A 14,212-nucleotide genomic window follows, 5' to 3' on the forward strand; every position below is an offset into this window, starting at 1 on the left:
GTTTTTTACTGCTGTTTGGAGAGAGATTTAGCCACCCAAAAGTTTTCTATGTCCCTATTTAATGTACAGCGCTGCGTAATATGTTGGCGCTATATAAATCCTGTTTAATAATAATAATAATAATAATATGTACCCTGTAGTGGCTAATCTTCTGGTTTTAGACAACATGTCTGAAAGTGCTCTAAGAATTCCCAACTCTATCCAAAACCTAAAATATTGGCTATTTGTACATGCAACAAGGTACATGTAAATAAAAACAGACTTACAGCTGGATCTACCTGATGGGTTACTGGTTATTTACATGACATGCATGTGCTGTATTTTCACCAAGTATGTGCATAATGGTTCTACTAAGTCCACATACTGTCATCTTGTCCTGCTGTTTTTTTCTCACAGCTGGGTCATTCTAGTAGCCTCCTGGTACTTTCTGTTCTTTTTCTTCTCCTGCTGCTATCAACAAAAGAATATATTTTACAAATGGGTCAAACAGAATGATCCATTCCCACATCACTGTCACTTATGGTAATTATTAACTGTGGGAGGTAATTATAAGTGAGACCAATTTATAAAGTGTGAAATTCATTTTTTTATGCTGTTATGTATTGAAACACGAGGAGACAAGTTTCTTTTAAAGCTTGTGCTTTCTTCTTTCAGCCAGAAAGTAAAGTAAAAAGGTAAATAAAGATAAATTTATTTTTATATAAAAACCACATATGACTTTCATATTTTAAATCTGTGTATTAGGGAAAACCTTGGAACTATGATGGTGGTTAAGATTGGAGCACATTTAGGGACTGAGGCACTTGGGGTGATTATCTAAGATAGCCGAAAGTGTTTCTACAATAAATTGCGTGAATATGCACTTTAGTTATCCAGTCTTGAGCAGATAAAATAAGTCAACAGGCATTTTATCTTTTCATGTGATTGGATAGTTGAAACGAATCGAGTCTTCACATTCCCAACTCCTTTAATTAAATTGGCATGTAATGTTCTGTTATATACAACTGAAATCCAGCCAAGAAACCTAGCACTTAGTGTATAAAGAAAAGTGACAGAAAATGATTTCCGTGTTAATATGCAAATTTGTCATTTATAAAGGTGCTTTTTGGGCAGTGAGCATTACCTTTTTGGTCTCGGCGCTTTTTGCACAGCTTAACAAAATAGGATAGTGGTTAGTGGCTTTTTATTAAAACAGTATTCCAGATTAAAAATCTAAACATATAAACATTTTTAGTTATTTTACCATATTTATTATTATAGTTAGTACTTTTTGGTTCCTCAGTTTTAGAAACCTGTTCCCCACTTAATAATGCCAGATTGTGAGAGCAACCAGTGTTAAAAAAATTGGAGTATCATGGCAATCACAAACTCTTTTATCTCAAACTTGTATTACCATCACCACAAAGTAGCAATATGTGGCAAAATTGGTGGCAAAGTGGAGCATGGTGAATATGTAAAGGGTTGTCTAGGCTTTAGGACCAGTCTTACAACTTTGTTGTCCAGTGTCTTGCTCTACTTAGCGTGGTGCAGTAATGGTTACTGTATCAAGTTATGTGTCCTTCAATGGACACAAAAACAGGAATTTTGCAGTATAAAAAATCTTTTTCCTTCTCGTAAACTAATGTACTGGCTTTTTGGAGACTTTACTAAAATGAATACCAGAAAATAGAGTAGGTTAGAGTGCAGAACACTTGTAGCCACAGACAAGCTGACATTCTTTTGGAGTTATTAAAACTTCACTAGGTGGAACTTAAGGATAATTGTTCATAATAGTTCAAGGTACTGTTGGCTTCAAATCAGTAAAAACTAAAAGCATTATAGCAGTCAGCCATACTCACAAAATTGCAGAAAATAATGTTTTTGTTAGGATCTCTGTTATCAGTAAAAACATAATTATACTTTTCACCTGTCTAGTTTTGTATTTTTACAATCTTCTTTTGTTTTAGTAAATGAAAATACAAAATAATAGTATTAATATTTCAATAAAACCAGATAGGCCTAACCAGTGTATATACACTGACTAAATTCTCAAATCATATGGTAATATTGAAGCCAAATAGAGGGTGGCATTGTTTTTGGTGAGTTGATACAGCTTTCTGTTTGCAGCAACAGTAAGAAACAACCATTGTATAGAAAGCCAAGCCTGCATATCTAATGAGCAAATATGGTTGTTCCAATGAATATCTATAATTACTATATATACAAAGAAACATTTTTTAAAATTTAACAAACTGTAATTCTATATAATTTATAACAATCTTGCATGCTTCTACATGCATGTCTTAAAAAAATAATACATGCAACATACATACAATCCTTTAAAGAAGGATGTTGCCTATTTTTGTTTTTTTACTCTCTTTTCTGCATTGTTTAAAAAAACAGCTTTATCTACTATATTATGTAATAGACATCTCCAGTACATCAAAGAAAGCTTAGGAGTTGATCTGCTTCAATACTTGACACAGAAAAGACCGTCAAGGCTCTGTAGAGGATAATCTTATCTCTTATCTTTCTTACGGTGTTTGCTATAACCACTCAATGAAAACAGCTTTGCAAAAAATATATCAACTTCCTTTGGTGAACCCTGTTCTTTAGTGATATATATTTATTTAAAAGTTTTTTTTTCCTGTGTAAAATGTCCAAATGTTGACATGAAAAATGACTATTCTTAAATGTTGATTCAATTATATTATATGTATGCTTATACTGTAAATGCACACAGGGTTTGTATGACAGATAAGTCAATAAAAAAGTACACTTGAAAGAAAGTTATTTAAGTTTCAAAAGAATATGAACACACACACATATATATATATATATATATATATATATATATATATATATATATATATAGTAGATTATCGACTATCCATCCTCCGTACTATCTGGCCCAGGAAAAAATAAATCTCTGTAATAAAATGCGAGGGCGTTGCGGGTGCCTGCTGCAGTCCTCCTTCATGGCGCAAGTTGAGACGTGCAGGGCGCAGATTTCCCCCACCCTGCTCTTCACTTCTCCCGTTGTGTGTCGGATGTCGGCAGGTGCAGGGTGCAGAGTGCCGGCCTGTCGAAGTGAGTACTGCCCCTTCCGCCACATTAGGCCAGATAGTTCACTGTATATATACGAATGGAAGGCAAGATATAGAATCAGTAATACAGACTTGCAGTCAAATATGCCAAGGGCTACTGAAAGGCAGGTAAGAAACCTAGCAGTGGTTGGTATAGGTGAGCATGTGACTCATTTCTCCTCTCCCATGTGACAGTTCTAGGTGCCTTGTTATCAGCCTAGTGTTATCAAATGGGTAGCGTGAAAATTTTAATAGTCAAATATAAGCTCTAAAAAGTTGATTTGGAGTTAACATAAGCTTGTTTACCTTGTCCCAGCATCTAAATGAGTTGTACATGAGTAGGGAGAGGTAAGTACATGTTACTGGGAAGTAAATGAATAAATGCAGTTTTATTGGACAGTACAGTGCTGGGGTCTTTATCTTCTGTTCACGTTGAATGCATTTCTTGTAGAATAGAGACCTGTATAGATCTAATAAAATGCAAAAGTATAACTATAATTAGATATTAAAGTTAATGCTTTTTTTAAATCTTGTAATACAACTCTGACTGACAGAATAAAGCAGTACTGAGGCAGCACTATTAAGCAATCAAATCATACCTGACTGCACATTGAAACCAGGCTTTTTCAAACAAATAACACACAAAAGTTAACATAAATTGTCAAATTGGGCAGTCCTGTTATTTTAGCATGAATAGAAGAATGCACACAATATGGACCCTCTGCATTTAATTTAAAATAAAACATAAAAAACCAACAGCACTGACACATGTTTGAACATTCCTTTTTTAAGAATTTTTTTTTGGTAATATATCATCATTACTAAAACTAATAATGTATAGCAGAAATAGTAAAAGCAAGAATAAAAGCAAGATCTTTAAAAAGTTGTACTTAAAGTTGAAATTATAAGATTTTGAATTTAAGAATTTAAATTATGTGTTTCTCCAACATTATTCAATAAGCAATGATGTAGCAATCAGTGTTGATTTTCCTTCCTGTTCTGTACCAGTATGGAATTAGAAATGCTATTCTTAGTGCTAATGTGCAAGTTTTTGAAGTATTTGTAATCCTGCTTTGACTTTTTCTCTTTATTTATTAGTTCAATTTCTTTTCATAGTATGGCTGTTACTTCCTACATGTTAGTAGAAAGAAGTTCAAAGATGACCATAGATATTGAAGTGGGTCAGAAGTTAAAAACAATTTGCCCACCAAAAGACGGCATTTATCTCCTGCATCTACATACATACATTCTCACAGATAATTGCTCACAGTGTACTGCTGCTGTATATATATATATATATATATATATATATATATAGCATCTACCTTTAATCTGTCATGTTATTGGGGCAAATTGGACATGTCTAGTTTACTTTATTAGGCAATTAAATATGTCAGAGTCTTTAAAATGTTTAAAATGGGCTTTTACTGGTCACAAGTTACAATAAGTATTAGAAAGTAAATCTGTACCCCTTTAAATTAAATGTCTCGTTTACCTTTGCAAATGAAGAGAAAAGCACATCAAATATATTTGAAATAAGATGTGTTGACATGAAAGTAGATAGGTACAGTATATTTGAGTTTTAAAATTGAAAATCTAATCTCCGAGCAATGTGGCATTTATTATACACTTATTTGGATTGAAGATTAAGGTAACCCAGTAAGAAATCAAGCCACTACAGTAAAAATTTTAATTCATCCTGAAATATATCCTTTTCCGGATAAATTCAGTTTGACATAAAGTCAATCTTTTTTAGGAACTGTAGGATGAATATACTGTAAGGATTTTGCATACTGCAGAAATGAAAGGCTTATACAGATAATTTGCTCCATGTCCAAAGATATTTTTTTTACGTGTAAAGTATCCAAAATGGTAGGCTTGATTAAAGAAAGAATTATTTTCTTCTGCCAGTAAAATTATCAAAAACCAATAAATGTTACTGTAGCAATACAGAACTTTTTATCTGTTAACCCAAAGGCTACCATTAGGATGTGTCTGCTTTGGTATATGCAGAATATCAAGCAAATCTATAGTCAGATAATGCTGTGGTAAATTGATTCCCAGTAGCTATTTTGTGAAAACTCTATATTCCTACTGGTATATTTTTTTATTTAAAGCAGCACAAGACAGCTTTTATGGTAATATTGACTTTCAGTTGGTCTGTTAAAAAGACAATATTAGAGCCATTCCAATTTCTAAAAGTTCCTGTATCATTGAACTGCCAATTTATTTGTAAACATATAATATATAATAAAATAATCTTTGATCACAAATGAAAATTCTTTCTATGTAGTTTTCATGCAATATATGTCTTTATACCTCAAATATTAGATTTTAGCTTGAGCTCTGTCATGTTTTCAAAATGTAAACTGACATTTAAACCTAAAAAAATTAAACCTAAAGTTACACGTGCTAAATATGTTTCATAAATTAAAACATATGTAATATTTTATGTACCTGACTAAAAAAAATACTTTTTATTCTCAACTATAATAAAGAAAATAAAACCTAATATATGTGTTTATGTATAGCTATTTTTTGCAGGTTGTTTCCCCCAAAGATTGAAATATTAAATAGTTCACTGTTTTGACAATTCACATTTCTGGCCATGATCTGTTTTGTTTTTAATGGGATGCTAAATAATACATGTATTCAATAACTCAGCACCATTCAAGTCAAAAGTGTTTGGCCAGACACAAAATTATGCTAGAAATACACACATAAAAATAAAGGGCAGGACAAATAAACTACCGTATTTTTCGCCGTATAAGACGCTCCGGAATATAAGACGCACCCAATTTTAAAGGAGGAAAATCTAGAAAAAAAGATTCTGAAAGATTATTCCCCTTCTGATCACTCATGTGCCATTCATACCGGTATTCCCCTTCTGATCACTCATGTGCCATTCAAATTCCCTTTCTGATCACTCTGTACCTTTCAAATTCCCTTTCTGATCACTCTGTCATTCAAACTCCCCTTCTGATCACTCTGTCATTCAAATTCCCCTTCTGATCACTCTGTGCTTTTTTTCTATTGTACGGCAGTTAGGACAGGGAACAGCAGGTGGCGCTGTGCCGGCTTCTTTCGCTTTGCTTTACAGACAGGAGAAAACACGATGCTGGCAGAGGAGAGAAGAGAGACACGCTGCAGCCAGAAACACACGCAGGATCGGGTATCGGGTGAGTATAATATTTTAATTATTTTTTTTAACACATTTGTCGTATAGGACGCACTAACTTTTCCCCCTATGTTTTGGGGAAGAAAAAGTGCGTCTTATATGGCAAAAAATACGGTACATTTAGAGGTTCTTTGAGAATTAGGGGTTGTTCCTTAGCTATGCAGGGAAAACATTACCTTTTGCTAATGAACAAAGAGGAAAGGATTTTATGGTGAGTGCAAAAAAATTCCATTATTTCTACTCTGTATTAGACTATTTTGGTTGAGTTCTTTAACATCCGGAAGTGGCTTATTATAATAAAAAGTAGAGCTATACTCACCTAACCTTGCTCACTTGTCAGTGCAGATATGTTTGCTTGGTCTTCTTTTAGGTTCAAAAAATCTTCAACTATCCATGCTGTGATGGCATAATGCACACAGACAGGAGTTCATTTATTCTAGCACCCACCATGTGCATTTTAGGACAGCACCAAGGTACCGCAAACTGCAAGCAATAAAAAACCACTTAGCGCATGTTTAAGTAAAGCTAAATGTAAAGGTTGCTTTACCTCTTTATTGCCATATCATGACATTAAAATGGTACAAAAAAGTTTGTGGCTGCAATTGCAGCATTTATAGTAAAGTCTTTTTAGCACTCTGGTCTTTGCAGAACTAAGTCACAGGTTCCAAACCAGGTCAGGACTGCAAGGAGATTGTGTTTTCTTCCTGTGTCTGTGTGGGTTTCCTCTGGGTACTCCAGTTGCCTTGCACTTCCCCAAAAACCATGCAGTTAGGTTAACTGGCTTTCTCTCAAATAGATGTCTTTGATTTTGTTAATGATATTGCCATATATCATATGGTAGAGACATAAGAATGTGAACCCCATTGAGAGACAGCTAGTGAGATGACTATGTAAAGCACTGTGTAACATGTCGGCGCTATATTAATACTGTCTACTAATAATAGTGGGTGGGGGGCCAATGTTTTTCATCCTAAAAATATCAATTATTCAATTATCCATCTATATGAATGTGCAGCTCATTACTATGTTGCTTAAATGTGAATTGTGTATTAAATGTTTGTTTGTTTGTTTGTTTTTTCAGATTTGAAGATGGGACAGTTTCATTTCTTGATATAATAGCAGTCAAACATGGTCTTGACACTCTGCATAGACTAACTGGTAAGTCTGATAGACATGTACCATAGAAATGATGCATAAACAATTGAAAAAAAAATGTTTTGTGACTAATGTTACTAAAAGGCTTAAGCATGTTTTTCATGCAAATAAAGTAGACCTTTTATTCAAAGCCAGGCATCATTACCAAACATTAACTCAGATAGCTTTCAAAATAATCAAAACATAAAAATTCAATGCTTTAATGTTATAAAAATAGGGAAAATGATCAAAGTTATGACTGTATAGTCTACATTCTGTGGGAAGTAATGTTGCTGCCTAGACCTGCTGCTGCTACTTGGCTGCTATAAAGGAGCATTGCAGCAGTAACATAACACTTTACTAATGACTCTTTTTGATCCAATGGGGATTTATTAAAGCTCCACAAGGCTGGAGAGGATACACATTAGTCTGTGAACCTGGGTGATCCAGCAAACCTAGAATGGATCTGGTTCAGGATTGAAAACATTTCCTAACAAATAGCAAATCTATTCCACGTTTGCTTGATCACCCAGGTTCACTGACGAAAGTGTATCCTCTCCAGCCTTGGAGAGCTTGCATAAGTCAGGCCCAATGTCCATATTTAGTGGAAAAGACTTTCACAGGATTTTTTTTCACTATACTTTGGAAGTTGATTGGTTCATTGGAAAGATACACCTGAACTTTCACTGTACAAAGCAACATTCTCCAACATCTGTTCCTCAATGGTAAAAGGCTTCCTATGCTATTTACCCCATTTATGAGACAACCAGTAAGACATTTGCTGAACTTTCACCAAAAAACTGTACTACATACATTCTTCATTCCAAATAGGTGTACAAGCATATTAGAACTGTTTTGATGCTTTGGAATGCTTTGTAGCCAATGTAGTTGGGGCCAGGAACAAAAATATATGTTTAAATGTTTTCTTCTTTTTTTTTCATGTAAATATGAAATATTACCATTTTGTATCATCCATGTGAGCCAGCAGGTAGAGCTCTTGCAACATTTTCAGTGTTGGCGTCCTTTTTTTTTTAAAAGCTAGTTGTTTTTAAAGCTTTATATCCTAATCTGCAATTTACGCGCAAGCAGTATCACAAGAGCAATAATTCATCTGTTCAATCAGACAAAGTAAACCTCCAGGCAGGCAGTGTCTGTTCTGCTGTATCTTCAGATAACCCATACGGCTATGGGAATTTTATCTTTTTTATGTTTATGTATTTTATTAGATGGTAATTTGTAAATGAAAGATTGTATACATATACTGTAGTAAAAACAGGTATGAAACATAAGTTTAAAATCTAACATAAAAACTTAAAACAAAGATGCCCCTTAGGTTCCACCCTCCCTCACTCATTTCTAGTGGCCCATCACTATGATAGACATCCTCTCAGGGCACTAGCAAGATGGCTATAGGCCAGGTAGGCAGTGCCAAAGCTTTACCTGTCAAAGGAAGATTTACCAGTCACGAGGTGTGCAAAGGTGATGCTAGTGTATGTAGGTATCTAATTTATTTATTTATTTTTTTACTTTATGAGATATGCTGACAATTGCACAACAGTCACAATAGAAAGTGCTATCAATTTTAACACATGTATTGATAAATTTAAATTGAATTGCCAGGAGAATAATTTATAAATACAATCCTATATGTTTTATAAAAACAAATAGAATGAACAAGAATAACTATAGGTCTGAATGCACAGGAACTCTGGCTGCATGACCATCCACATTGATTTTACTATGATTTTATTTAATAATACAAAATATAAATATTACAAAATTTAATAAATATCTATATCCTTGACAAATTTTTTGACATGTTTTCAACTATATACCTATTTCTTTTTTTTTTGTAGCTATTCAGTGTATCTATAGTCAAAATTTGATCTCTGTTACTATAGATTTGCAACACTATTATTACTTTTAGGCACAGAATATATTTTAAAATATATTGAGTTGGCCAGCCAGAAATGTGCTGGACTTGGATGAACTGGTGTATAGAAAAGAAAAGATTTTAATTGCAGTGTCATACTTACTTCTACCTCACTAAAGAGTAGGGGCCCCTCTGCACATGTGGGCAGTTCTGACCCTGGGTGTGTCTGCTCCTCCAGGTTTTATACATTTTGCCTATCCTCTCGGCCAATCAGGAAATAGCCTCCTAATCATCCCTGGATTTTTAGCTAGTGACCTGACCTCTCTTGCTTGCTGCCTTCCTTGACAAATCTTCTGCTTAATGATTTGGTACTGTGTGTCTTCCTGCAGCGCAACATCCTCACCACTAGAGGCTCTCGAGAAGACCTGGGTACTGCTTAGACTCTATGCCTTGGCCCTTTCTCAGGGCTCACATCATTTCAGGAGTGGCCCTGTCTCCCCTAGCGTGACATGCAGTAAAAACAAATCAGAAAGATTGCTAGATAAAAAGACAGTAAAATCAAATGCTTTATTTCTCATATGTACAGGTCTCCCTCTGAACAGGATATGACCTAACTGTTCAGTATGGCTGTCTATAGCACTAATATAGTGAAATTGGGGGAACTGTGACATTTGTAGACCATTACTTTGGGACACAAGCAATAAGATAAACATATGGACAGTAAGGAGTTGGTAGGTTTTATTGTATGCTATGCCAAACTGTACTTCTGCTTTACAATTGAAGAGATTTATCAATAACAATTGTGTAAAAAGGAATACATGCAATCCAGAAAGTAAACACTATGCTGATGAAAATATGGTGGAAAACTATTGAGAACAAATAAATGATTTACAGCATGGGTGAACCAAATTCAAAATATATATTAGGTTATTGAATATATATTTCACATATGTAAGCCCAGTAAAAAAGGTGTGGAATCAGTATGTCTTAACTAAACAGGCATTTATTATTAAAAGCATTATTCGCACTAATTGTTATTTTGTCTCTACCTAAACCTACTTTTTAGTAGACTTTTTTTAGTAATATTTAAACAAGTTATTCCTTAGCTATGTTCAGTGTTCAGCTACTGGAAAGTTATTAATTCATAACTTTATTATTACTTATGGTACTGAGCACTTTTTATTTGTGGGTAATATTGTCAAATAAGACTTTAATATTTTTATTGTATGTATAAAGACAAGTGCAGATTTAGTAAAGCGTTCTTCATTGGCCTCTGTTTCTAAGGACACAGGACTTAAGGATAAATCAGAATTTTCTGTCTAACCAGCATTTTAGAAAAATGTCCTCTAAAAAAATACATATTTCCCATTTCATGTTAACTAGTATTTCAATTACTTATGATTAGTTTATCAAAAATGTTATCCATTTTATTTGTATATACAATTTTACTCAGCACATATTTATTTTTAGAATAAATTAAAATATTTATTTTTCAGTGAGCTGTGAAGTGAATCCAAAGCAGCCCAAACAGCCATTCTGGAGGTGGTGGGGGGGTCTCAGTTGGGAGGGTATTCAGGAAAATTAAACATAAAAAAAATACCACAGATTCAGGACTGTATTTTTAAGCATTAGGAGATCAACCAGCCAAAAAGATTTGACACATATTAGACAGCAGTCTTCAGTTGCTAGTAACAGCTCTTTCTCTTTTTCTCAATGTAGTTATTTTCTGGGTCACTATAAGAAAGCTTTAATGTGTGAAAACCAATATTAGAGTAGGCACAGTCAAAACCCTATGCTAAACCAGAATCTAGATGTCACACTCACCTTTTCTGGGATCCAGAAGGGCCACTGCCACTTTCTGGCTTCACCCAGGGTGGTGGTACATTGCGCCAATCAGGAGACAGATTGGCGCCACTTCTTTGTATTAGCTGATTAGTGGCTTAGCTTTTATACAATCCATGACTATTCTTCAGCTGAGCTCCCTGCTGTTACTAGTGCTTACCAGTGACTCTAGTGTGAACTCTAGTGACCTAAGCTCCCAGTGATTAAATTGTGCTACCATTTCTGGATCATCCATTGAACACGGTGTGGCTCCAGTGCTCCTAGTGAATCCAGTGCAGTCCTAGTCCATGTGTTCTATAGTGACTATGTTTCCATATGCTTTGTCTCTGTGACACCATGCCCCTGATTCATCAATGAAATCCGCGCTCGCTGGAAGCGCGAACGTACGCGCGGCCATCGATCGCGGATTACCGCGGTCCGGACTCGAGTATGCGCGTTTAATGCAAGATCGCCAGTAAAAAGCTGTCGGATAAGCGCGGCTCCGTGCGCGAGCTTTTTCCGTTGCTGAATAGCGCGACCGCGTACGATTCCGGATCGCTAATACGAATGCGCGACCGATAATCCGATTCTGCTTGATGAATCAGGGGCCATGTGTCCATGTTCTTCTCCAAATGTTGAATTGCCCTTTGGTCATGAATAAAGTCTCCTGTCCTTGGCAATTGATCATTGTTGAAGGCTGACAAAATACTGTATAACAAAATCTAAATGTAGAGTAGTAGTTTATATACAACAATCCAACATTGTTTTAATGCAGCCATGTCTGTATTGAACGATAATATGTTGGGTATACATTTTTTTTGTTTAACAGCATCTTCTTGAAGCCTAATTAAAGTTAGATTTTATTTTTGAGATTGTGATCAGTAACAAACAAGTGTGTACCATTATGTGAATACTTGGGATGGTTGGATGCTCAGTGAAGATTTACATTTCTGAATTTGGTTTTGGATTGATCAGCACCATTACTAGTGAGCATCAATTGCTGTATTGCTGTAAAATATTACAGCACAGTTCTTGTGCTAGTATAGTTGTCTAATAATATGTAGTATTAGAAGTATAGCCTTCATGTCATTGTACACTTATTTACAGAATCATTTCATTCTCCCATTCTACCCATTATCAGTTGCTTACGGTATATCACCAGGGCAAAATTGTTACATTCTTTGCAATCTATTTTCTGTTAGGCATTTTTAACAAAACAGTCAGATGCTTAACAAGATGTAATCAACATTTTTCTTTTGAAGCTACAAGATTAAGATGACTGACAGAATGAAAAGAGAACGAATTATGAAAATTTTCCTTCATTCATGGGGATATGAAGTCACAGATTCATCAACTTGAAAGGAGTAAAAAAAGACAAAAAAGAATTCAAACCAAAGAGCTGAACTTCTTCACTTTTGCATGAATTTAAAAGATTTCTTTGAAAAAAAAGATGCATCATTTTCTAGCAAGAGGAACAATAGAGAGAATGATAATGATGTTCACTCTTTTAATGAGATGTACATGTTAAAATTTGTATTTTGTTTTTTTATACATTTTTGGATATTTTAAAACGGAGACTTGAAAAATTATTCTTATGAGCCAAATGTACTTTATTTGTTAGGAGGTGCTCTTCTGACCCACTATCCCGGGTGGTGTCCTACCGCAGTAGAGCACGCCAGCCTATTCCCTCCAGCGGCAACACTTGCAGCAGTTCTAGGATCCATTGCTCTGTGGCTTGCAGCATCCTTGTTTTCCTTTAGCTGTGTTTTCCCTCTCGGTATCCCCCGCACTGAGACTGCACAGCTGAAGGGCATTTAGAGCTGTGCTGCAGCTGATTAGCAGAATGGTTTCTAAACAATCCCGTGCTGCCATTGGCTGCTGGGACTTTATAGCCTCTCTGCTTTCAGATTCCAGAGACTGTTGTAGCATTTAGCTGGGGATTTTCTCATGTAATTTACTGTTGCTGACCATTGCCTGTTCCAAGACCCATCGATTACAAGCAGCCTGGATCGACCTCTGCCTGTGACCCCCAACTTTGCTTTTGCCTACACCCTCTGTACCTTGTTTGGTGGACTGATTGGCTGTGTATGACTTTGGCTTTGTACTCTGGATTTGCCTGGTAGTTTTTATACTGCGTATTCTGTGAGCCCCTGGTCTGCTGCCAGCCCAACCCTAGACACCATTCTTTGTGCATTAAGTCTTGAGGGCAACCGTGTGGTGGGAGATGCAACCTATCTCCCGAGGCTGAGCTATAAATGAAGACTGCGGCGTTAAGTTGGGGGGCTGGCATCTCGTAAATACTGGTGCTGACCAGGGCCTTACATTATTTTAATCATTTCATTAAAGCAATAACTAACCCACAACTAAAATTTTTAGAATAAACCAAAGAAATTTTAACTAAAACCTGAATTTTAGCCAGCACCTTAAAAATGACCTGCAATCTCCCCTCTACTTCCCCTCTTTATTATCCCTTAGTCATTTTTTTAATCACCTTGACAATATACTGCGTAAACCTTTTTCTTAGCCCATGTGACATCATTACATGGGCTGTAATAGATCTTCCTTAGGAACCCAGAAGTCCAAATGTCTGCCAGTCTTTTAAACCAGTGATCAGAAGCAGAAAGTGGTGCAGTCCCTAATATTAATCTTGCAACAAACAAAAACTAGAACATATGTAGTGGGACTTTTAAGGCACCAAAGACACTACTACAACATTGAACACTGTTACTGTGGTTTAAAACTTGTTACTGATTTCCATGTGTTTCATGGATCTTTGCACACTTCATCAGGAAAAATATTCAGACATTTATGCTATCCTCCCATGTATGCTGGTCACATAATCGGGATCGTTCTCTCAAAAAGAGCTATAGGAATTCATATGTTCCCTAAATATCCACCCTAGGTGGTTTCCAAAGCAGACAACAGCAAGGAGAGCAAAGAGTAGGTAAGTAGTTAAACCTCATATATTTAGAGCCCTGCATGTTGTATGTTTTTCAGTCAAGGAACCTACCGTATTTTTCGGACTATAAGACGCTCCGGCCTATAAGACGCACCCAATTTTAAAGGAGAAAAACCTAGAAAAAAAGATTCTGAACAAAATACTAAAAAATCACTCTGTGTCAATGTATCCCCTTCTAATCA

General features: G+C 35.4%; 1 protein-coding gene across 1 annotated transcript in view; it reads left to right on the forward strand.

Moving 5' to 3' along the window:
* The window catches only part of MOCOS (molybdenum cofactor sulfurase), a 141,447-nt gene that overhangs the window by 58,883 nt on the left and 68,352 nt on the right, over nt 1-14,212 (forward strand). Inside the window, exon 5 of the mRNA XM_072411910.1 lies at nt 7,325-7,401. Within this exon, the coding sequence (XP_072268011.1) occupies nt 7,325-7,401 (77 nt within the window). The remainder of the gene's footprint in view (nt 1-7,324; nt 7,402-14,212) is intronic.

This window comes from Pyxicephalus adspersus, chromosome 5 (genome assembly GCF_032062135.1).
Source record: "Pyxicephalus adspersus chromosome 5, UCB_Pads_2.0, whole genome shotgun sequence".
Taxonomy (NCBI): Eukaryota; Metazoa; Chordata; class Amphibia; order Anura; family Pyxicephalidae; genus Pyxicephalus; species Pyxicephalus adspersus.